At 37.6% G+C, this 26,379-nt stretch overlaps 1 protein-coding gene across 2 annotated transcripts in view; it reads left to right on the top strand.

Annotated features, from left to right (window-relative positions):
- Window positions 1-2,032: 2,032 nt before the first annotated feature.
- The window catches only part of AQR (aquarius intron-binding spliceosomal factor), an 89,059-nt gene continuing 64,712 nt past the window's right edge, over window positions 2,033-26,379 (top strand). For both annotated transcript variants that reach the window (XR_014058714.1, XM_081507092.1), the window contains exons 1-10: window positions 2,033-2,283; window positions 5,545-5,601; window positions 7,883-7,923; window positions 9,350-9,385; window positions 12,091-12,211; window positions 14,544-14,684; window positions 16,335-16,403; window positions 17,405-17,505; window positions 21,329-21,405; window positions 24,214-24,278. Coding sequence is in view for 1 of the 2 variants with exons in the window: in XM_081507092.1 (XP_081363218.1) it covers window positions 2,209-2,283; window positions 5,545-5,601; window positions 7,883-7,923; window positions 9,350-9,385; window positions 12,091-12,211; window positions 14,544-14,684; window positions 16,335-16,403; window positions 17,405-17,505; window positions 21,329-21,405; window positions 24,214-24,278 (783 nt within the window). In the remaining variant the exon portion in view is untranslated. The remainder of the gene's footprint in view (window positions 2,284-5,544; window positions 5,602-7,882; window positions 7,924-9,349; window positions 9,386-12,090; window positions 12,212-14,543; window positions 14,685-16,334; window positions 16,404-17,404; window positions 17,506-21,328; window positions 21,406-24,213; window positions 24,279-26,379) is intronic.

Raw genomic sequence — 26,379 nt, 5'->3', positions numbered from 1 at the left:
AGTTTCTTGCCTATGGTAATCCAGGCAGGGTTTACTAGAGACATGTTTAATTTTTGAATGGATTTGGAAGTGGTAGAAGTATGCATTCAAACTCAATGATAAGCTAAAACTAATAATTCTATTTAAAAATTGGGCAAACAATTTGAATAGAGGATTCCACAATCATGAATGGCAAAGAAGCACAGGGACACTCAACATCATTAGTCATTCTACTGCTACTGCTGCTAAGTTGTTTCAGTCGTGTCCGACTCTGTGCGACCCCATGGACTGCAGCCTACCAGGCTTCTCCGTCCATGGGATTTTCCAGGCAAGAGTACTGGAGTGGGGTGCCATTGCCTTCTCCGTCATTAGTCATTAGGGTAATACAAATTAAAGTTACAATGAGATATGCCACATAACTATTAAAATGGCAAAAATTAAAAAGACTATACCAAGTGTGGATGAGAAAGAAGTGGAATTGGAATTCTCATACACTGCTGTTGTGAATATAAATAGTACAACTACTATATGACCCAACTATTCCACTCCTACGTATTTACTTGAGAAAGGGAAACACATCTCTACATTAAGAATGCTCTTAGTGCATTATTTGGAATAGTCAAGAACTGGAAACAATTCAAATGCTTGTCCATAGATGTGTAGGTTAACAAACTGTGGTATGTCCGTAAAATAGACTACTACTCAGCAATAAAAAGGAATGAACTATTAATACTTGCATCAACATGGATGATACTCAAAATCATTATGTTGGACTTCCCTGGTGGTACAGTGGATGAGAATCCACCTGCCAATTCAGGGGCCACTGGTTCAATTCCTTGTCCAGGGAGATTCCATGTGCTCTGGAGCAGCTAAGCCTATGCACCGCAACTACTGAACCCATACTCTAGGGCTTTAAAGTCACAACTACTGAGCCCAGATGCTACAACTACTGAAGCTCATGTGCTTAGAGTCTGTGCTCTGAAACAAGAGAAGCCACTACAAAGAGAAGCCTGTGCACTGCAAAAGAGAATAGCCTCTGCTTACCACAACTAGAGAAAGCCCAAGCACAGCAACAAAGACCCAGCTCAGCCAATAAGATAAATAAATAATAAAAATCATTATGTTGAGTGAAAAAAAGATAAAGGGACATACTGTATTATTTCATATTAGTAAAATCTTATTAAAAGTATATTAATTAGATTAATAGATTAGACTATAGATTAATATGCACTAATATATATTAGTCTGTAGGTTAATATACTTTTAATAGGATTTTACAAAAATGAAATAATATAGTATGTACCTTTTTCTATAGTGACAGAGGGGCTTCCCAGGTTGCTCAGTGGTAAAGAATCTACCTGCCAGTGCAGGAGATGCAGAGACACAGGTTTGATCCCTGGATCAGGAAGATCCCCTGGAGAAGGCATTGGCACCCCACTCCAGTATTCTTGCCTGGGAAATCCATGGACGGAGGAGCCGGGTGGGCTGCAGTCCATGGGGTCTCAAAGAGTCGGACACGACTGAAGTGGCTTAGCACGCATAGTGACAAAAAGATCAGTGAGAATGGATGGGTAGAAGACGGATACGAATGGATTGCAAAGGAGTAGTAGGAAACTTTTAGGGACACTGGATATGCTTATTATTATGACTTTGGTAATGGCTTCACAGATGTATGCCTACGAAAAAAAGATCAAATTTCACACAAAATATGTGCAGTTCACTATAGTCTAATTTATATTTCCATGAATCAGTTTAAAAAGTTAAAATCAAGCCTTGCCTCCCCGTCTAATTTTTTTTTTCAGTACTACTTTTTTTTTTTTTAGGGTTGAAAGAAATCCCAAGTCTCCCTCTTCCTCCCCCAACGCTAACAACAAAACCTCCACCAACACCGTCCATCAGGCCACTGAGACATCAATCCAGGCTCGCTGGTGTTTTTCTGTCAGCTTCCCACTAGGGGGCAGAAGCGGAAGAGGTCGAAGCTCTTGCTTCTCTAGCTCAGAGCCGACGCCTCGCATGCACTTCCGGCCTTGTTGTGTTCCGCTTCCCGAAGAATGTACAAGCTGCGGTACGCGTTCCCAGTGAGACGGTAAACCTTGAGGATACTCTGCCCCGCCGAATTTTTGCATCTCGGAATCAGGCAGCTGCAATCGCCTCTTAGGGGAAGTTCATCGGATTCACCGCTGCTCGGAGCGGTCCTTTCTTTTCCATTGGAGCGGAGAGAGCGCTGCCATGACGGCCCCTGCTCAGCCCAAGAAAATCGTGGCCCCTACGGTGTCCCAGATCAACGCAGAGTTCGTGACCCAGGTGGGCTAGGGCGAGTCTGGTGTGTGTGAAGGGATGAGGACTCCGAGGCCAGGGGGTGGAATTTTCCTCGGGAAGGGAGCACCCAGGAGGCATTTGTTCATAAATTCATTAACTAAAGTGTATGTGCTGTGTGCCAGCCACCGTACTAGCTCTTGGGGAAACCATGGTTAAAGAGGCTCTGCCCTGGGGGCTTCACATTCCAGAGGATACAAAAACATGAAAAGAAAAAAAGCTTTTATGCTTGAGTTTGTCGCTGGAACGATGAATTCGCAGAAGGAACACCCCAGTCTACCTGAGACTGGCACGATTTCGTAGCAGAGGTGATGCTGAACTGAGTGTTGAAGGAGGGATAGGCTTATTCTTATTGTTAGAGTAACCTCGATCTTTGAGCGGAGTGATGAGAATCAGACAAGAGACTTGCTCCGAATAAACGCGTCTAGGGAGAGCAGTCTCCGACGCTAACGCGTGAGTGTACCTCTAGAACCAGTTACTGTGTTTTATTGTGAACCGCGGTTGGCTTTGAACAGGGAAATACAGTCCCGGTAGCTCTTAGCAACATTCCTAATCCTTATTTGTTGTTTGGGGTATTGACTAACAGCGCAAGTAGCTCAAGGTAGAACTTACTACTCACTAACTTCTTTCTTCTCTGTGCCCTGTCTCAGCAGATTTGCCAAGGCAGAAGCACAGGAGTCACTTTGAGTCCTTCTTTTCGTAGCCTGCACTTTGCTACATTCTGAATGTCTCTTACATCTGTCTGCTTTCTGTGCCCTAAGCCAGGTTCCCATGGTTTTCTTCCTGGACCGAGGTATCCCAACCTGTGTTCTTGTCTTTCCACTTGCTCTCCTCAAGCTCATTTTTCATATTGTTGTCAGTGATTTTACCCAAGTACAAATCTAATCACCTCACTTATCTTCTTAAAATTTCTAATGAGTTCTAATTGCCCTTAGGATAATGACTGAAATCATCCAAGGTGTTTTATAGTCTTGCCTGGGCTTATATCCAGTCTTGTCTGTTATTTCCCCTTTTCTAATTGTGTTTTAGCCATACTGAACTGCACTTAATTGTACTGTGTTATCTTTCACCTCCTGGCCTTTCAACATTGTTCCTTCTACTTAGAATCCTAATCTTCTCAGCACCGCCCCCCCCCCTTTCTTATATGGTTAATTCTTGGTCATCAATCTACATTAATTTGGAGAGGTTTTTGTGGACAACTTAGACTAGATTGTTATGGTTGTTCAGTCGCTAAGTTCTGTCCAACTCTTTGCAACCCCGTGAACTGCAGCACACCAGGCTTCCCTGTCCTTCACTATCTCCCTTTGCTTGAACTCATGTCCAGTGAGTCGCTGATGCCATCCAACCATCATCCTCTTGTCACCCCTTCACCTCTTGCCTTCAGTCTTTGCCAGCATTAGAGTCTTCCAGTGAGTCGGCTCTTTGCATCAGGTGGCCAAAATATTGGAGCTTCAGCTTTAGCATCAGTCCTTCCAGTGAATATTCAAGATTGATTTCCTTTGGGATTGACTGGTTGGATCTCCTTGCTGTCCAAGGGATCTCAAGAGTCTTCTCCAGGACCACAATTCAAAAGCAACAGTTCTTAGGCTCTCAGCCTACTTTATGGTCCAACTCTCAGTTCCATACATGACTGCTGGAAAAACCATAGCTTTGACTATACAGACTTTTGTCAGCAAAGTGATGTCTCTGCTTTTTAATATGCAGTTTAGGTTTGTCATAGCTCCAGACTAGATTAGAACCCTCTTTTCACATATATTTGAAATTTTTGATAGAAGTTATTAGTTTCCTCCCCTCAGGGAGCTTACAGTTTAGAGATGTCAGTAAATGAACTGTAGTTTCAGACAGTGATTATTGCTATCAGGAAAATGAAATGGCATTGTGACAGAGCAGGTGGAGTATATAAAAGCAGTCAGGAAAGTCCTTTCTGAGGTGATTTTGACCTAAGACCTGAATGCCAAAAAAGGAGCCAGTTGGGGAAGAGCAGGGAGACAGTCGGGGGAGAAGCAAGTGCAGATGCCTTATGGGGTGTATGTAAAGAAGCCAGGAGAGCGAACCTGTGAAAGGAAGGATGGTAGAGATGGGGACAGAGTATGTAAGGACAGTACCATTTCCTTTCCCCTCCTCCTCCATTATTTCTGAGCACCTGATGCACCTGACCAGAGAAGGTGCTTTCTAATGATTATTGAGTGAATGAGGTGTAGAGGTTAAAATTTAGCTATAAAGAAGACCCCATATCTGAGTTCAGTGATCTCACATTTTTAATGATAAGCATTTTTTAGCAATAAAGTATTCTTAAAGTATGTACATTGTTTCTTTTGAGACAATGCTATCCACTTAATAGACTGCTGTTATTGTTGTTTAGTCTCTAAATCATGTCCAACTCTTTTGTGACCGCATGGACTGAGCCTGCCAGGCTCCTCTGTCCATGGGATTTCCTAGACAAGAATACTGGAGTGGGTTGCCATTTCCTTCTCAAGGGATCTTCCTGATGCAAGGATTGAAACCTAGACTCCTGCATTGGAGCCTTTGGCCACCTGATTCAAAGAACTGACTTATTAGAAAAGACCCTAATGCTGGGAAAGATTGAAGACAGGAGGAGAAGTGGACGACAGAGGATGAGATGGTTGGATGGCGTCACTGACTTGATGGACATGAGTTTGAGTAAGCTCCGGGAGTTGGTGATGGACAGGAAGGCCTGTTGTGCTGCAGTCCATGGGTTCACAAAGAGTCGGACATGACTAAGCGACTAAACTGACTGACTCCTGCATTGGCAGGTGGATTCTTTACCACGCAGCCACCAGGGAAGCCCTCCTGAGTGTGTGCCAATCACTTAAAGATTTATTGTTTTGCAGATCAACATTCCTGAGGACTTTGAATCTGGTGTTTAGTACTGGCTCACTTGTTAACATTTTATCCTGGGCAGCTCATTTAATTTTTCTAAACCTGGGTTTCCTTAGCTCTATGCTGAAGATGTTTGACTGTGGTTATTAACTTTCCCCTAGAAAAGTATGTTTTGTTTTATTTTTAAAATCACGATAGCAGGTTGCCATGCAGGGCATTACTGACATTCAGTGGATTGTGGCCAAAGATGCTAACTGGTCTACAAACCCATGTAGTCCCCTTAGTAGGTAAATTACTCTGATCTAACGTGGCCCTGTGCCAGAAGTGCTTGTTACTGAATGATCTCGGTCTTTTAGCTCTACAGCGTATGAATATATGACTTACTATTTATACTGTTTACTTTTGCAGTTAGCATGTAAATATTGGGCGCCCCATATCAAGAAAAAGTCACCCTTTGATATAAAGGTAAGTATTTTTGATTTTTGGCATCCTTTTTGAATAAGTATGCTCTTTGTATCTCTTTTTCAAGAGGTGATTTATCAAAAGCTTTTCACTTTTTTTTAAAGTTAAAATGAATGGTTTTCTAAACTAATGATTACTCATAACAGAAAATTTGAAAAATACGGAGGCTACACATAAGAGAATAAAAGATCATTACTTAGTGATAACCTCTACTATCATTTGTTGTGTTTCCTTTAAGCTTTTTAAAAAGTGTGTGTGGATTTTCCTGTTCATCGATTCTTAGATTGTTTTTGATTTATCATTATTAGATGGCCACATAATGAATATCTTTGTAAATATACAGCAGTTTTCCTACAGTTTTTTTGACAGTTCACCTAGGATAGAATCTATTGTTTTCTGGCTGATGAACTGCAATAACGATCTGTAATAATGGTGGAAGAGGGGTGACTTGTTTAGTGTAGAGAATGGACTTAGGATTCATGTGACACAGTTTAGAATAATTGAAAAGAAAAAAGCCTAAACGTAAGATTAATTCTTACTGAAATAGGTTCTTAAAAAGAGGTGCTTACATGAAATAGAGCTGACATATTGCATGCCGCTTAACATGTAGTAAAGACTGACATAAAGCTTTGCCATTATAAATCGAATTGTGGTACTTTATTGGAAAAGACCCTGATGCTGGGAAGGATTGGGGGCAGGAGAAGAAGGGGATGACAGAGGATGAGATGGCTAGATGGCATCACCGACTCAATGGACATGAGTTGGGGTAAACTCTGGGAGTTGGTGATGGGCAGGGAGGCCTGGAGTCGTGCGGTTCATGGGGTCACAAAGAGTCAGACACAACTGAGCAACTGAACTGAACTGAGGCACTCTTAGTAAAACTGAACCCCAAATTTCTTATTATTTGAGCTTAAATGTTTTATCTATAAATATATTTGTTTTGCCAGCAATCCCATTTTACTCATTAGGAAGATATTAAACTTGACATACATTAGTTACTCTTAATTATTGGCCAGGTTGCTTTATCTTACTTTATGTTGTTTGTATATGTTTATGCTTGTATATGTTGGGTGTGGAGGTTCCTAGAGTCATTTTTCATTGATAACAAAATTATCTTGATGACTCTACCAGATTGTGTTGAACCTAATTAGATCAAGATTTTTAGAGATTAAATTTTAGTTAATCATTTAGATCATTTTAGTTAATACTAGAGATAATTCTAGATGAAGCTACGTATGCCTGTTTAGAAAAATTTTATTTTAATTTGGTGTTTAAAGATTATACCCTTCATTTTATTATTTTTTAATAATTTAGATTTTGATAAAAAGAAAGCAGAAAAAAAACAAATTTCATATAAATTCAAGATTTGCTTGCCTCATTATCTTCCTGCCTTTACCACCCACAAACATTTATTTGACAGATATACTCTGAGCAATTAAAAGATATCAAAATTGCCATAAAATTATATTATACCATGTTAAAGCACTTCGTAATTTTAACTTTGAAACTACTCTTATCACTAGCACTACTGTTACTTCTGCTACTGTTAACTATTATTAAAGGCTCACCTTATGCAAGGATCTGGGCTGAATTCTTTATGTGTTGTCTTTTAGCAAACCCATGGGGTACTTATTAGTGTAATTAGATCCTTTTTGTATACTGGGAAACAGCCTTAGTAGCAGTCAGGCACATGCAGAGGTTGTAGCCATCAGCAGTGAAGGTGACTGGTTTGAATCAGGCTTCCAACTCCAGAACCTGAATTCTTAGGGATCATACCATCTTACCCACTCTAACCCAAGTAAATGGAAATCTGAGGTTTTATCATGCATTTGGAAAACAGAATGTAATGATTGGCATTTGTTTCTGTTATCTCTTTGTGCTTTCAGTTTGCTTTCTGATTTTTGAAAACACATTGTTAAAACTCTTAGATGAAGCCTGGTAACGTTTAGTATACTTTGTTAAAAATATGTTTTAAAAATTATCCTGATCTTGTGAATTTTTGTTTTCCCTAGAAATAAAATAAATACATCATTTTAATAATTATTCCTATAATTATTTTTATGTAGACATATTTATTTTTTCTACTACTTTGCTTTCTTGTTATTTTACATTTTGAGGAATATAATGGGATTATAAAATATATCTCTGAAGTATTATTTCACTAGCAGTAATATTTGATAGTTTTCCTAAACAACTTGTTTTGTGTAATCTCAGTAACTGAAAACTCTCAGAGTCTGAAAAAAATTATTTGAGATATTAAACATTGTTATATTTTTAATAACAGGTGATTGAAGATATATATGAGAAAGAAATTGTCAAATCAAGGTAGGAATGAGTTTAATTTTTATAGATAGGAATTAGATGGTTCTAACTTGGATCTCATCTGAGCTTCTAAACTGAATGTAATTATAAACTTGGAACTTTCTTTTCTTTCTTGATCTGGTCATCAAGGAGATGGTAGCTAGAAAAATTACATCTAGCTGCTGAAGCGTCATAAGATATTTCTTTGCCTTGTAATTTTTAACTCAGATTAGAGAGATTAAGTTCTTTAGGGTTTATTTTGTTTTTGGAGGAATGTGAGGAAGACTAAACATGGAGATTTTAAAATTTCAGTTCAATTAATACTAATTTTCTTACTATTTTCTGATAAATCTTTTTAAAAGATTATTTAAAAATGGGAAAAATAAACGTACATGATAATTAAATACCAAATAATGAAATATGTATTTTGTACAAGCTATATATGTAATAAAAAATTATTTTGAACAATACACAGAAGAATCCAGATTGATTGTTCTGTGTAACAATCACTCTGGAGTAGATAGCTCAGAGGTTCATGTCAAGTCCTTGTCAGTCTTTTAACAAACTTTGTATAAGTAATATTTGTCATCATTACTTGTAACTTCTCGTCCTTTAAAGATTTTCTGGCATGTCTAGTCTCTAGACCCATTTTTATATCTTATACGTATATATATACCATTAGTTAAGCTCTTTACCTGTCTCAGCAAGTTTAATTTGCAAAGCTGGAAGCTTGTATCCAGTGGCATGGTTCTGGTCTGGCGTCTTTATTTCTAATATACAAAATGATAAAGCTAAATTAGTGGATATTTGAACCTGCCTTTGCAGAGATACCCTGTAACTACAAGATCATTTATCCATATAAAACAAACACTTCTGTTTCTTAAAGTATATACAGAAATATCTGATATTGTCTCTACAATTTTCTAATATTTTAGACTTAATATCAAGACTATATGACATGTCTGTAATACAGATATGTGTCCCTTATATAGGAAAGCAGGCATGACTTCAGCAGACCGTTTCCATTTTATTATTATTAAATGAAAGAAGATTAGTGCTTAAGAAATTGAGGCAGACTAGCTTTTGGCAATGGTGATCCAATAATATTGGTGATCCAATATTATGAATGTTGATGAGCACTTGTGTTTTGATTAAATCTAGTCGGCTTATTAGTTTGTGTGTTATATCCTTGTATGTCGTGGTGCTAATTGTGTTTGTTATATGAATAGGATATAATTCTTCTTAGATAGTTTTAAAAAATAAACAACAAAATAAAAATATATAAAAGCAAAATTTGCTTTCTTCAATGTTTTATTGGATATAATTATTCTGATATGAGTCAATATTAAAACAAGATTCCAGAATACATCTCTATTAGTAACTCAGAAATGTTATATTCTCTATTTATTCTCTATTTAAATATTTTTACTGTTGACTTTTATATTTTTAGGTTTGCCATCAGAAAGATAATGCTCTTGGAATTTAGGTGAGTTAAAAGACTTTACTTTGATGAAGTTAAAGATGGCAACGTGACTTAACTTTTAACTAGGTTTTCTGTACACTTCTGTGAGTTGGTAAGAAAATAATTACTATAGACTTTTGAAGATTTATATTTTTGTGTTTGGCTTATTTTGGAATACGTGTATGATATCTTTTGTTTTCAAGGATGTTGTTCCATTGTTAGTGTAACTGTATTTTGAATTGTCTCTCACTAATTAAGATAGTTTGTGCTGAGCACTTTCTGAACTCTTACTTGGTTCCTCTAGTTACAGTGGGAGTAAACTGGAATGCATTCTATAGCCATTTTTTTTCCTTCCAAGCTTATTTATTATTACCAAATCAACCTTGTCCTGACCTAAACCGTTTACAGGTATTTCAGGCAGAAGAGGATATGCAATTTTTAGATTATAATTTAGGTTATATTACAGCTAGGTATGGCCAGTAGACTGGAAGTAAAAGCCAAGATTGTTGTTGATGGTAGTAGTATTTGTCACTTATTGAACCTTGTGCTAGACATAGTGTTAAACATTTTATATAGAGAGCAATCATAGCAATCCTGCAAAAAGTCAATATTATACTTTCCATATAGTGAAGGAAAAAAACTGAGATCAGAGCAGTTAAGTAATTTGTTCAAGATAATGCATTTAAGTAATTGGTGGAGCTAGGATGCCACTGTCTGATGCCAAAGCTCATGGTTTTTCCACTTCTCCACACTCCCTTGAGGTATAGTCTGCATCAGAAGTCAGTCTCTGTTTTAATAACTATAACTCCTGGAGATAGTGAAAGACAGGGAAGCCTGACATGATGCAAGGGTTGCAAAGAGTCAGACATTACTTACAGACTGAAAAACAACACTCTCTTCATAAACTGATTTGATCCTCACAAAAATGGCATAAGACTAGCGATCTCTTCAAGAACATTAGAGATACCAAGGGAACATTTCATGCAAAGATGGGAACAATAAAGGACAGAAATGGTATGGGCCTAACAGAAGCAGAAGATATTAAGAAGAGGTAGCAAGGATACACAGAAGAACTGTGCAAAACAGGTCTTCATGACCCAGATAATCATGATGGTATGATCACTCACTAGAGCCAGACATCCTGGAATGTGAAGTCAAGGGGGCCTTAGAAAGCATCACTACGAACAAAGCTAGTAGAGATGATGGAATTCCAGTTGAGCTATTTCAAATCCTGAAAGATGATGCTGTGAAAGTGCTGCACTCAACATGCCAGCAAATTTGGAAAACTCAGCAGTGGCCACAGGACTGGAAAAGGTCAGTTTTCATTCCAATCCCAAAGAAAGACAATGCCAAAGAATGCTCAAACTACCGCACAATTGCACTCATCTCACACACTAGTAAAGTAATGCTCAAAATTGTCCAAGCCAGGCTTCAGCAATATGTGAACCGTGAACTTCCAAATATTCAAGCTGGTTTTAGAAAAGACAGAGGAACCAGAGATCAAATTGCCAACATCAAAAAAGCAGGAGAGTTCCAGAAAAGCATCTACTTCTGCTTTATTGACTATGCCAAAGCATTTGACTGTGTGGATCACAACAAACTGTGGAAAATTCTGAAAGAGACAGGAATACCAGACCACCTGACCTGCCTCCTGAGAACTCTATATGCAGGTCAGGAAGCAACAGTTAGAACTGGGCATGGAGCAACAGATTGGTTCCAAATTGGGAAAGGAGTATGTCAAGGCTGTATTTTGTCACCCTGCTTATTTAACTTATATGCAAAGTACATCATGCAAAATGCTGGACTGGATGAAGCACAAGCTAGAATCAGAAAGATTGCTGGGAGAAATATCGATAACCTCAGATATGCAGATGACACCACCCTTATGGCAGAAACTGAAGAAGAACTAAAGAGCCTTTTGATGAAAGTGAAAGAGGAGAATGAAAAAGTTGGCTTAAAGCTCAACATTTAGAAAACTAAGATCATGGCATCCAGTCCCATCACTTTGTGGCAAATACATGGGGAAACAGTGGAAACAGTAAGAGACTTTATTTTGGGGGGCTCCAAAATCACTGCAGATGGTGACTGAAGCCATGAAATTAAAAGACATTTACTCCTTGGGAGAAAAGTTATGACCAGTCTAGACAGCATATTAAAAAGCAGAGACATGACTTTGCCAACAAAGGTCCATCTAGTTTTCAAAGCTATGGTTTTTCCAGTAGTCATGTGTGGATGTGAGAGTGGGACTATAATGAAAGCTGAGCGCTAAGGAATTGATGCTTTTGAACTGTGGTGTTGGAGAAGACTCTTGAGAGTCCCTTGGACTGCAAGGAGATCCAACCCGTTCATCCTAAAGGAAATTAGTCCTGAATATTCATTGGAAGGACTGATGCTGAAGCTAAAACTCCAATATTTGGCCACCTGATGCAAAGAACTGACTCATTTGAAAAGACCCTGATGCTGGGAAAGATTGAAAGTGGGAAGAGTGTCAGTAATCTTTGATATTTTCCTACTTTGAAAGTATAAGACTCTCATTCCCCAGAGCCATATTTGCTACATATGTTTGCAATAGTAGGACTGACCTACATTATAGAGTAATTTGTGATGGGCTCTTAGACTATAAGTACAGGTTTTCAAAAAAGTTGTAAGTAATTAGACTTTTTCCGGGGAGTGATATAATGAGATGGTAGTAACTAATGAAATATTCTATGCCTTTTTATTCTTCGCAGCCAGTATCTTGAAAATTACCTCTGGATGAATTATTCCCCAGAAGTGTCCAGCAAAGCCTATTTAATGTCAATCTGCTGTATGGTCAATGAAAAATTCAGAGAAAATGTCCCTGCATGGGAGGTAACAGATTTAAATTACTTCATAGCTTTCTTACTGTGCTCACTTAAGCTGTTACAAAGTAGCCTTTTAATAATATTTTTAGAACAGAACTTTATCCAAAAATAAAGTAAATATTGAGAAAAAGAATGGGTGTATGAAAAATATTGGGTTGCCCAAAAAGCTTGTTCAGGTTTTCCCTAAGATGGTATGGAAAAAGCCAAACAAACTTTTCAGCCAACTCAATGATATTTCTTTTGGTTTCAGTTCTTTCTTTAATATGTTGTGTATTGAAAAATTATGAATGTGAAATTATTTTTCTGCTTTGTGCTTAAAGAATGGCATGGATTATGAAGACTTGTACATCAGATAGAATAAATTTTATATTAAGTAGCTCAAAGAGTCAGACATGACTGAGGGACTGAACTGAACTGAGCTCAAATAGATAATGTTCAATGAGATAATATTTTTCAGTGCCTTGTTTCACAACAGAGAGTATGTGTTTATAGTTTTACCCGAGTAAAGTAGTATGTCTAAAGTCAAGACAGGCGCTTATATTGTAATTTCAGTCTTCTCTTTATCTGATTTGGGATCTGTTTTCTCTTTTGAAATTTATTATTGACATTTTCTCTTTGTGCTACTGTAACAGAGCCTTGATCAGCTAACAGAGGTCCAAAATCTAGGTTTTCTTTGGCCATTATGAAATGGTCAGCTCATCAAAAGAGTTCCTTCCCCTCAATCATACTTCTTTAAATGAAGGAAAGCCATGTGTACTTGCCATCTCTTTTGAGGGGATGGTCTCCAAAATGAAAAGGTGTTAACATTCTTTAAGATAAAACCATGGACCCTCAAATATTCATTATTACCATCGTATAAGGGCCTTGTGTCTTATTGAGAAATCTAGGAGGTTTCTTAAAGTTGCTTCGAACCACCAGAGGAAGGGAGAGGGACACTAGAGAATGATTTCATCAGTTTTCATGTTGTAAAGACCACTTTGGTGATTAGAGTTGATACAGATAAAGAGAAGAGGTTACACACAGATTTGGAAAGTAAAATTGATTGGATTTGATCATTGAAGTAGCTTGAGGGATGGGATATTATTTTCAGTAACCTTCCAGGTTTGGGCAACCAAATGTAAAATATGAGAGGTGCCTCTTACCAAGCTAGGTAGAAGAGGGTTGAGGAATACTTTGGGGGGTACAGAATTGTTGAATTGAGTTTTGGACTTTCTGAGTTTAAATTGCTTTTGGAATATCTAGATGAAATTGTGGTAGACAAAGCAATCTAAGGACTGAAGAAATCTGGACTGAAGATGTGTATTTAGAAGCATTAGCATATGGAAGTTGACGTAATGGGAGAGGGAAAAGAAGAATTAGGCTAGACCCCCAGGGACACTGCCTTGTAAAGTGACAAGAGAAACCTTCACATCAAAAAGGAGTTGAGGGTTGGTAAGTGTCCTTAGGACTTGACAGCTGTGACAGCTTCAGGAGAGTGCTGTACATGCAAACTTGTTTTAGAGAAGTAAGTGAAAACAGCTAGTGTAGGTCATACATTTTGAGCACTTGCCTATGAAATAAAAGAGAGGTAACAGAAAGGTGGGGAGGTAGATCACAGAGAAGCTTGAATATGTTTACATTATTTACCTTTTCTTTTTAAAACATTATTTGTATGTTAAGAGTAAAGTGGAGAAGGCAATGGCACCCCACTCCAGTACTCTTGCCTGGAAAATCCCATGGACGGAGGAGCCTGGTAGGCTACAGTCCATGGGGTTGCGAAGAGTCGGACGCGACTGAGCGACTTCACTTTCACTTTTCCCTTTCATGCATTGGAGAAGGAAATGGCAACCCACTCCAGTGTTCTTGCCTGGAGAATCCCAGGGATGGCAGAGCCTGCTGGGCTGCCGTCTATGGGGTCGCACGGAGTCAGACACGACTGAAGCGACTTAGCAGTTAGCAGTAAGAGTAAAGAGATAATATAAAGGAAAGGGTAACTTTGAGATTAAATAGAATAAGAAGACTTCAGTTTTTGCTAAAGATGTTTCTTTGTTTCAGCTAGAAGAATTAAAACACTTTAGATCTTTAATAAAAAAACAAATCCTAAGCTAATTACCTGCCTAATACTTGAAGAAAAAATAAAGGAATCAAAGCCTTTTATTAGCTGAAAATTTCTGCAACTCTCACATTGTCCTGCCAGAAATCTTTATTTGACTTGCTACAGTGAATTATAAGTAATTACTATGTTTGTAATTACTACATTTGGTTAATAGACTCCTAAAAAGTCTGCCAGTGTTCGCTTACAGGAGAAAAAGAGGTGAGCAAGCCATTTCAAAATGAGTTTTTATTCTTTCTCTTTTCAGACTTTTAAGAAGAAGCCAGATCACTTCCCATTCTTTTTCAAGTGCATCTTGAAAGCAGCATTAGCTGAAACTGATGGTGAATTTTCACTCCACGAACAGACAGTCTTACTGCTTTTTCTTGACCACTGCTTCAATAGTTTGGTAATTTTACTTTATCTTTTGGGAGAGTGTTCATATTTTCTTATTCTTTTAAGTTGACTGTAAATGAGATTAGCTCTAGAGCCAGCTCCTCATAGTAGTGGAGAATGAGGACAATGCTAACATTTCAGTCCCTTCTTGGGAAAATCATCTTGTAGGATCTGTTTGCTTTTTAATAGATTTGGACTTGATCCCTTCTTTTTTCTGTCTAGCTTCTAAGTAAAATGATAAGAACTGAAATTCTCCAAATATAGAACAGCAAAGAGTCTGTTAACATGTACATTGAGTATTGAGATCAGTGTCATAAACTATACACAGGAACGTAGCTTCATTACTTCTCAGTCATACCTCATTCGTAACCCAGCAGGTCAGCAAGAGAGTTACATTTTGAGTTGACTGTGTAGGGGTGATTATGGATGATCTTTCAAAATCTCTTGGGTTACGTATTATCCATTTTTCATTCTTTATAAGATTATGTTCTAAAAAATAAACATTTATAGTAATTAATATTTCATTTGTACTTCTCTCCTGTGGTTATCTGAAGATATTTATCTTTAAATAAATAGGTATATACCTGTATATGTATATATATATGTAAAGGTGCTTCTGAATTGATAGTGCATTTAGACCCATGCAGGAGAATGCATGAAGGTTTTTCTTACCCTGAAAACAGTGTTGATAGTTGGATGGTTATTATCTGTTTCCATGTAGTACCTAACATGGGTCTTGCAAAGACCGGGAAAAGATTTATATTCAGTATTACCTCTTTAACATTTATTAAATTAAACAAAGCAAATTTAAATAGATGTGATTCCTTGTCAGAAATGGAACAAAACCAAGATTTAATTAGTATTATTGGTAGTTTTATGCTAGTTTAATTAACTTAAAAGCTGGCTTATTATTGGTACTTTTTTTCAGTTTACCACCAGTATTCATTATTTGACGTAGTTATGCTCTAAAAAATAGCTGTGAACACAGAATTAGCTAAAACTGAACCACTGCTCTTAGGGAAAATACAGAGATAGTTTCATGCAAGCCTCTGGTCACATTTTCATCAGGCGATCAATGTATAGCCTTGTTTATATATGTTTCTATTTAAAGTCACTTTATGTATGTTGTTGATTTGTTAATGTTGAACTTGTGACCAACAGTGCTGTAACTTATATCTGAACAAACTTACCTAACACACAGTATTTTCTCTTTAAGGCACATCACAGCATTCTTCCCCTGGGAACACTGAACAGCACTGAAGCCCTGTGCTTGGGGCCATTGTAAATAGCAAAATCACCAACAAAAATCACAATATTGTGAGAAAGTAGCACTAAATAGACCGAGAAGAGATGCTGGTGTAAGAGAGCTGAAGCAAGCAGGCAGAGCACACCTTGTCTAAACTCAGCTCAAAATGTGTGTGTTGGGCAGTTCACACTTGGCCCTGCCCCGTGCTGTCACTGAAGGACAGTGAAAGCATCGAGAGGATTGAACTGAGCGCTAGCAGTACATTTTGCAAGTTGATGAAATCACAAGTATGGAATTTGCAAATCATGAGGCTTAGCTTTATCTTTTTAAAAAATGCATTGAACTTCTTAATAATAAAAAATCATTAATTTGAAAGAATTGATGGCACATTCTCCCCCTCATGACTGTTTTAAACAGGAAGTAGACTTGATACGGAGTCAAGTACAGCAGCTTATCTCTCTCCCAATGTGGATGGGCTTACAGCCTGTAAGTATCTCAGTTCAGAAACTTACATGTATTTGTAAGTGGAACATGTGGTTTTAGATGGTGTAGCTTTAATATGGACATAAAATGACAGTTAAAAATCCCCCACCAAATTTGTCTAATTTACTATGCATTAACTAATCATAGGTGTAGTTTTTTTCAGTTTTAAAGCTTTTGTGTATAAGCCAATAAATGTTTCTCCTAATGTCATTATTTTAAGGTGAAATAAGGTAATATCTATTGAGCTCATAAAGGGAGTTAATTTAGTAAAATATTATTATTCATAGATACGTCTCTGGCTGAGACTAAATACAGACTTGAATTTTTAATTTTCCTTGAATGGAATGTACATACAGCTATAGGAGAAGATCTGAATTATGTTTAATATTAACAACTTCATTTTTCTATCAAAGTCTTATTAGATAAAATAGGCGAGTATCAAAGCCAAATTAACAGATTTTAGGGAGTAAAGTTAAAAATACTAGATTTCTATGTAATACTGTATTCAGAATTTCATTTCCTGCACGTGGGTGGTTTTGCAGACATTCAGATATGCAAGCTCATTCATAAGTACCAGTTGATGAAGGTTAAAACAGGCACCTATAAATAATCATTACCAAGTTAAAAACGGATAAGTGCCATGAGAAAGAGTGGTGGTATGGACATTTCCTTATTATGATAGCTGTTCTATGTGCATTGTTTCAGACTGACTTTTTGAACTTTAAATGTTAATGCTCATATTTTTCAAACTGAAGTCCTAAATTTTAGAAATAAGAAAGAAAATTTATTACTGAGCTTAAAATCTTGACAAGAAAAGGCAATTTCTTTTGTCTTATTTTTTTTTCTGTTGACAGGCATCAGAATTGAACTAGTTTTTTAAAGTATAGGTATTAGTTTCTTACATTCCAGCTTTTGTCACATTCCTATCTGGTTTTATCCCATTGCTCTATATTATATTCTTACATTGGGGTTATGGCTGATTTAATGCCACATCATTCTTTCAGGCACGATTGGAATTAGAATTAAAAAAGACACCTAAGCTAAGAAAATTCTGGAACTTGATTAAAAAGAATGATGAAAAGATGGATCCAGAAGCAAGAGAACAGTATGTTATCAAAGCTTTGTTCCATGTTGGTTTGTTATACTGAGTTGTGGGTCTTAGATGTTGCTGACTTGTTTTGTTTTTTTTCTTTTACGTAGTGCTGAACCAAATAAATGATTAAGAAGTGCTTTTACTTAGGCCATCATAGAAATATTTTTTACAGAGGTTCGATGGAGAAGCCATACATCATCATTTCTCCTTTCCCTTATTGCTGCCCCAGTCACAAGTGTTATCAGTGGTCGTCCCTTTGCCTGTTGTCCATCATAGTTTGTTCATCATGGATGGGTCTCAGTTTTCTCCACAGTCTTCAGGCTATCAGTCCAATTTTTCTTTTTTTCCCATTCCCTCACTCTTAACAATAACTTACATGCTTCACTTTATACAATTCATTCATTCAATAAATCTAAGTGTTTATTATTTGACTGGGTACTATTATAGGTATAGGCGATATGGCATAGAACAAAATAGAAAGTAATTCCTGCTCTTGTGGAGTTTACATTCTAGCTGGGGAAAGCAGCTCATAACAGATGGATTTTATGGTATATTATCCAGTGGCTCATGCTAAGGAGAAAAATAAATGCAGTATATAATGAGTAAGGAAGCAGATGAGGGTTGCAGGTTATTTTAATAGTCAGTTCAGTTCAGTCGCTCAGTTGTGTCCGACTCTTTGCGACCCCATGAATCGCAGCACGCCAGGCCTCCCTGTCCATCACCAACTCCCAGAGTTTACCCAAACTCATGTCCATTAAGTCAGTGATGCCATCCAGCCATCTCATCCTCTGTCGTCCCCTTCTCCTCCTGCCCCCAATCCTTCCCAGCATCAGAGTCTTTTCCAATGAGTCAGCTCTTCACATGAGGTGGCCAAAGGATTGGAGTTTCAGCTTCAACATCAGTCCTTCCAATGAACACCCAGAACTGATCTCCTTTAGGATGGACTGGCTGGATCTTCTTGCAGTCCAAGGGACTCTCAAGAGTCTTCTCCAACACCACAGTTCAAAAGCATCAATTCTTCGGCACTCAGCTTTCTTCACCGTCCAACTCTCACATCCATACATGACCACTGGAAAAAGTATAGCCTTGACTAGACGGACCTTTGTTGACAAAGTAATGTCTCTGCTTTTAAACATGCTATCTAGGTTGGCCATAACCTTCCTTCCAAGGAGTAAGCGTCTTTTAATTTCATGGCTGCAGTCACCATCAGCAGTGATTTTGGACCCCCAGAAAATAAAGTCTGACACTGTTTCCACTGTTTCCCCGCCTATTTCCCATGAAGTGATCGGACCAGATGCCATGATCTTAGTTTTCTGAACGTTGAGCTTTAAGCCAACTTTTTCACTCTCCTCCTTCACCTTCATCAAGAGGCTCTTTAGTTCTTCTTCACTCTCTGCCATAAGGGTGGTGTCATCCGCATATCTGAGGTTATTGATATTTCTTCCAGCAATCTTGATTCCAGCTTGTCTTTCTTCCAGCCCAGCGTTTCTCATGATGTACTCTGCATAGAAGTTAAATAAGCAGGGTGACAGTATACAGCCTTGACATACTCCTTTTCCTATTTGGAACCAGTCTGTTGTTCCATGTCCAGTTCTCACTGTTGCTTCCTGACCTGCATACAGGTTTCTCAAGAGACAGGTCAGATGGTCTTGTATTCCCATCTCTCAGAATTTTCCACAGTTGATTGTGATCCCCACAGTCAAAGGCTTTGGCATAGTCAATAAAGCAGAAATAGATGTTTTTCTGGAACTCTCTTGCTTTTTCGATGATCCAGCGGATATTGGCAATTTGATCTCTGGTTTCTCTGCCTTTTCTAAAACCCGCTTGAACATCTGGAAGTTCATGGTTCACGTATTGCTGAAGCCTGGCTTGGAGAATTTTGAACATTACTTTACTAGCATGTGAGATGAGTGCAATTGTGTGGTAGTTTGAGCATTCTTTGGCATTGCCTTTCTTTGGGATTAGAGTGAAAACTGACCTTTTCCAGTCCTGTGGCCACTGCTGAGTTTTCCAGATTTGCTGGCATATTGAGTGCAGCACTTTCACAGCATCATCTTTCAGGATTTGAAATAGCTTAACTGGAATTCCATCACCTCCACTAGCTTTGTTCGTAGTGATGCTGTGTAAGGCCCACTTGACTTCACATTCCAGGATGTCTGGCTCTAGGTGAGTGATCACACCATCGTGATGACCTGGGTCGTGAAGATCTTTTTTGTACAGTTCTTCTGTGTATTCTTGCCACCTCTTCTTAATATCTTCTGCTTCTGTTAGGTCCCTACCATTTCTGTCCTTTATCGAGCCTATCTTTGCATGAAATGTTCCTTTTGTATCTCTGATTTTCTTGAAGAGATCTCTAGTCTTTCCCAATCTGTTGTTTTCCTCTGTTTCTTTGCATTGATCGCTGAGGAAGGCTTTCTTATCTCTCCTTGCTATTCTTTGGAACTCTGCATTCAGATGGGAATATCTTTCCTTTTCTCCTTTACTTTTCGCTTCTCTTCTTTTCCCAGCTATCTGTAAGGCCTCCTCAGACAGCCATTTTGCTTTTTTGCATTTCTTTTCCATGGGGATGGTCTTAATCCCTGTCTCCTGTACAATGTCACGAACCTCTGCCCATAGTTCATTAGGCACTTTGTCTATCAGATCTAGTCCCTTAAATCTATTTGTCGCTTCCACTGTTTAATCATAAGGGATTTGATTTAGGTCATACCGGAATGGTCTAGTGGTTTTCCCTACTTTCTTCAATTTAAGTCTGAATTTGGCAATAAGGAGTTCATTATCTGAGCCACAGTCTGCTCCCGGTCTTGTTTTTGCTGAATGTATAGAGCTTCTCCATCTTTGGCTGCAAAGAATATAATCAATCTTTGCCCCTCTACTTCACTTAATTGAGGCTAACCTTTTAAGCAGTCTTCCAGACCAAGTACTTTAACCTGTAGTGCTTTCTTCTGAACTCCTGAAACACACAGTGTTTTTCGTTGAAACATCAGCTCTTTTTGTAATGATTAGATTGTGTATAGTTGTTTAGAGTGCAAGTTCTACGATCAGACTTACCTAGTTTCACACTCATCTGCTGTGTAAGTTTGGGCAAGTTACTGTACCTCTTTGAGCCTCAGTGTGAAGTCAGGACAGTATAGTACCTGTTTCGTAGGACTGCTGTCAGCATTAGATTATTTTGTATGATGTCCTTAACACAGCTCAGATCCTAGTGCAGTAGGTGCTCAGTTAATGTCAGGCAGTTTTACTAATTAATGTTGGCTTGTGTTACTGATTATATTTTATGACTTGTTGTCATTTCAACTATATTTTAGTCATTTCCCTCCTTGTTATTTCCAGCAGGACTGGCATAATCATTTGTAGCTCTCCAATACATGATGATTGGTTTTTGAATAGTTGGTACATGATGCATCTTAAATTAGTAATGAGTAAAAAGTTGTTTTTTAAACTAACATTTAATTTTTATACATTGTGATACTCTTTAATAATTTAAGCATATTAAAGCATGAAATTGCTTATTTCAACTACATAGTTAAGTACTAGATTTTTAATGTTGAAGGCAGACTATAAATGAAATTTTGAAAACTCCTTTCTAGTCCTGACCTTGAAAACACAGAGATGCTTTCTTGGCTGGTTATTAGGCCAGTAATGAGGCTCCTGTTTTCTTCATGTAATGCTGTATTTCTCTCAAGGAAGAAGCTGTTTAAATTATGGTCCTGATTTCAGAGAGAAATGAAACAATTTGAGCAGTGTGAGAAAGGCTGTTCAGCATTTAAATTTTACTTTTGAAATAATTACTTCTCAAAAATAATTTGCTCCCTGTTTGTTATCTGTCTGATTTTAGAGCCTATCAAGAAAGAAGATTTCTTTCACAACTCATCCAGAAGTTTATCTCTGTGCTGAAATCAGTTCCACTTTCTGGTAGCTATCTTTCTTTTCTCAGCTCATTTGTGAAGTTACCATTCACATGCCCATCTGGTATTTATATTTAGTCTAAAAGCTGCTCTCTAAATGATTTTAAATTATATTGACAAGGGGTTATGTCCTTCCCTTTTCAAGTATGCTACCAGTCTGAGTATTGTGACTGCCTTAGAAATTCACATCATTTAAGGGCACCAGCATGGTTATTGAAATGTTCGTTTATTTAGCAATTATTTTTGGAGCTTCCTCATAACACACAGGTTTTAAACAAGGTTTCCGGGACATGGTGAACAAGATAGTCACAGACCCTATCCACGTGGCATTTATAATTTGGTACTGAATAATGTTTTCAAGCCATGTCAAATACTGTTAGGAGGGGAAGAGGAGAATTATTTTGAGATATGAGCTACAAGATGAAATGGGAAGTATTTTCCTCCATCGTTGTCCCCATGTATTATGAAATTTATTATTATGCTGTGTGGAGTATAGACTTCAAAATATATCACGATTATCCACTGTATATAGATACGTGTGTGTGTGTGTGTGTGTGTGTGTATGAGCTCGATGTACCAAGAGGACCTAACTACATTTTGCTGGGTTGGCAAGATTGACATAAGCATCTAGTGAGTGCAAATAGGGTATTGTTTACTTAATAAAAGTATGTGTATGCTGTGTATGCTATATCATTAGTTGTTAATATTTTATTTTCTAACTGAAATATAATCTAAGAACAGTTCATTAGGTGTACCATATTTATATGCACCAGAGATTATACCATACATATGGATCAGAGATTGCAGCTTTGTTTAAACTAAAATACAACAATTGTGTACTTATAAATGTTGACTTTCCCCAAGTAATAGTTTACAACTGAAAATCACACCTGTAATTCAGTGAGGAATAGATAATAATGCTACAGATGCTAATTTATGGTACCAGATTTGGGGTATAATATTACTACCAGTATTAGTATAAAGAAAAAATTGTCATATGCTTATAATCTGTCACCTAATGTTTATACATTTAAATTTTTCAGTGAAGCACCTTGAACCTGGAAAGAGGACTTAGATTTGGTTTCCTTGACACAAATAATAATAATGAGAGCCAGTAATGTATAATAATTAGTGTCAAGTTGGGAATTCCCTGGTCCACAGTATAGGTCTTGGCACTGTCACTACCTTGGGCCCAGGTTCAGTCCCTGGTCAGGGAACTAAGACCCTACAAGCCATGCAGTGCGGCAGCACCCCACCACCTCGCACCCTCAAAGAACTGATGTCATCTGGAAAGGTTTGAAAGTCAAGTAAATATAGCAATATAGGGCCTGCAGAAATTTTAATGACTAGCAAAGCACTAAATGTTGCCATCGTCATAATATATTGTCAGAAAACAAAATTTCTTAGATTGATCTTGAGCTTTAATCAAAATTTATCAACTTGCTGACAAAGGAAACAACCTAGATGAAAATAGTGTGCCAGTTTAGAAAGGGCATAAAACCAGATGGATTATATAGTTAGAAAACAGAAAACTAATTTTTAAAAGATTGTGTGTAGTTCCATTTTGCAAGGTTATTGCAAACAACCGTCCACATCAATTGTTACAAAGGAAATCTGTGTAGGATGATTAGAAATGTCAGGGCTGCTATCAAAAGAAGGAAAAAACACACAGTACACATAAAAAGCAAGTGATAAGAATTTATTGGTGTCCAAAATTGGAATAACAGGGCTTCAGCTCTGAACAACATGCCTCATAGGGCCAATTAGTGGGAAAATATGCAGCTTTATCCACCAGAACTCAGAAATTGAGTGCCAAGCATCATGTTCTAATTTTAAATAGGCCATTTCCAGTAATTTTCTCAAGCTATAAATAAAAATATGGAATACAGATTTTGCTCATTTTTAAATTTTGGACAAAATTATTTTCCTTTTCCAGTAATAAGAACAGAAGATACAACAGAGGACCAGTTGGAACGGATTTAATTTAAAAGTCATTCGTTTAAATTCTTTAGTTTTAGCAACTGTATGACCTAGGCTGTGTCTCAGAAAACTGGATGTCAACTCTAACTGGCCAAAAATCAAGTCATCTTCCTCTGGTCCTCAGTTTCTCGCCTATAAGATGAAGAGCTAGTAAGATGTTCTCTGAGGTCTTTTCTAGCCGTGCAATTCTATAGTTACGTTATTTTAGGGTTTGAATTAAGGACATGTGTTACTTACAAAAGTATTCATATTCTTTTTTCACATAAAGCCTTCTATTTTCCTATATACAACAAATAAATAAGTAGATTTAAATAAATTCGAATAAAGCATTTGTAGGACACCTTCTGTAGGTCTAGCACTGGGTTATTCACTGCTGGGAGTCCTTAGACTAGGCACCCTAAATTTTTCTCCTTTTCAGTTGAAACAATCTTGCCAGGATGGTTTCAGCTGGTAAAATAGCAGAACATTTTCTGAAATGAGAAGAGATTTTTACTCTGAAAGTATATCATGTCACAAAGTTGTACTTATTTTAAAAACGAAAATGGCCTAAAAAATAAACACTTTAAAAATATTTTTGCAGGTCTGATTTTTAAAATGTGTCTCTGATGCAAGCTACGTTTTTCATTTTCTCCTACTTATAGAGCTTGATGTAAGGGTAAGGCTTGCCCTTTTTGAAAATATGTGAGGTCTGTACTCTGAATCATAGTTAGTCCAATTCTGATAAATGAGATAAATAACCTTGTTTAAATAATTAAATAACTGCCAGTTTTAAGATATAGTACCATAGAATGACCTAAGTAAGAAAGTTTTAACATGTTTTCTCTGTGATGTCTAGATCCTGTCACTATGGACAAAGTTCATTACTGTGAAAGATTTATTGAACTTATGATTGATCTAGAGGTAAGAAGTGTGCAGTGATTTTTCTGTTACATAATCATTAAGAAAGCTAGTGATTATATATGTAAGATTAAACCTATGACTATACGTGAAATATTTCTTTTTCACCTCAAACTGGCCTTAGTTTGTTTGTACCTATTTCAAGTGTCTTATAGAGAAGAAAGTCAAAAGTGATTAACTCTTGAAGTTTCAGATGACTGTCAAAGGGCTGTGTTTGTTTAAACAATGTTTAAAACAATGTTTAAAAACATTATTTAGTAAATCAACATGAGTCCAGCAAGGGCAGTTTATTTTCTGTCACATTTAATTACCCCTTCATAGAGTTTTAAAAAGAGCTGAAGTCATAGGTTTATGGCCATCTTTTTAATCATCTCACTTTTCTGAGTGTGCCTGATATTGTTGATGAAGAAAGATATAGCTGCTTGCTATTGTCAATTTTTAAAATTAAGATTCTTAAAAAAAAATGTCATGCTACTAGGTGCAAGATTTTGATGCAAAGTTCAGATGCAGAGCTGGTGTAGTTCAGATTGAATTCATTTCCTTTCATTTCCTCTCCCTTTTTAATGCGGGAAGTTGAAAGAAGTTGTTCATTTCTTATTGGGAGAACTAGGATGGTTTCTAGACTTGAGGATGCGAGTATTGGACTAGTCATGAGATCTTCATTCAGATTCAAGCACTGCCAGAAACTATAATCTCTGAGGATCTCAATAACTTCCCCTTTAACATGAGGGTATTTGACTAGTTTAGTGGTTTCAGAACTATGTTTGTCATAGTTTCTCAGTGTTGTCTTGCTGACTATCACAGGACAATGTGGGAAGGAGAAACTGAGAAGTTCAGTTCAGTCGCTCAGTCGTGTCCAACTCTTTGCGACCCCATGAATTGCAGCACGCCAGGGCTCTCTGTCCATCACCAACTCCCGGAGTCTACCCAAACCCATGTCCATCGAGTCAATGATGCCATCCAACCATCTCATCCTCTGTCGTCCCCTTCTCCTCCCGCCCCCAACCCTACCCAGCATTAGGGTCTTTTCCAATGAGTCAACCCTTCGCATGAGGTGCCCAAAGTATTGGAGTTTCAGCTTCAACATCAGACCTTCCAATGAACACCCAGGATTGATCTCTTTTAGGATGGATTGATTGGATCTCCTTGCAGTCCAAGGGACTCTCAAGAGTCTTCTCCAACACCACAGTTCAAAAGCATCAATTCTTCGGCGTTCAGCTTTCTTCACCGTCCAACTCTCACATCCATACATGACCACTGGAAAAACCATAGCCTTGACTAGACGGACTTTTGTTGGCAAAGTAATGTCTCTGCTTTTAAACATGCTATCTAGGTTGGCCATAACCTTCCTTCCAAGGAGTAAGCGTCTTTTAATTTCATGGCTGCAGTCACCATCAGCAGTGATTTTGGAGCCCCAGAAAATAAAGTCTGACACTGTTTCCACTGTTTCCCCATCTATTTCCCATGGAGTGATGGGACCAGATGCCATGATCTTAGTTTTCTGAACGTTGAGCTTTAAGCCAACTTTTTCACTCTCCTCCTTCACCTTCATCAAGAGGCTCTTTAGTTCTTCTTCACTTTCTGCCATAAGGGTGGTGTCATCCGCATATCTGAGGTTATTGATATTTCTCCCGGCAACCTTGACTGCAGCTTGTGTTTCTTCCAGCCCAGTGTTTCTCATGATGTACTCTGCATATAAGTTAAATAAGCAGGGTGACAATATACAGCCTTGACGTACTCCTTTTCCTATTTGGAACCAGTCTGTTGTTCCATGTCCAGTTCTCACTGTTGCTTCCTGACCTGCATACAGGTTTCTCAAGAGACAGGTCAGATGGTCTGGTATTCCCATCTCTTTCAGAATTTTCCACAGTTTATTGTGATCCACACAGTCAAAGGCTTTGGCATAGTCAACAAAGCAGAAATAGATGTTTTTCTGGAACTCTCTTGCTTTTTCGATGATCCAGCGGATATTGGCAATTTGATCTCTGGTTTCTCTGCCTTTTCTAAAACCCGCTTGAACATCTGGAAGTTCACGGTTCACGTATTGCTGAAGCCTGGCTTGGAGAATTTTGAACATTACTTTACTAGCATGTGAGATGAGTGC

The sequence above is a fragment of the Giraffa tippelskirchi genome, chromosome 7, assembly GCF_054371585.1.
Source record: "Giraffa tippelskirchi isolate mGirTip1 chromosome 7, T2T-mGirTip1v1.2.pri, whole genome shotgun sequence".
Classification (NCBI taxonomy): domain Eukaryota; kingdom Metazoa; phylum Chordata; class Mammalia; order Artiodactyla; family Giraffidae; genus Giraffa; species Giraffa tippelskirchi.
Note: the sequence above shows the minus strand (reverse complement) of the source record. Positions and strands in the feature narration are given on the sequence as shown.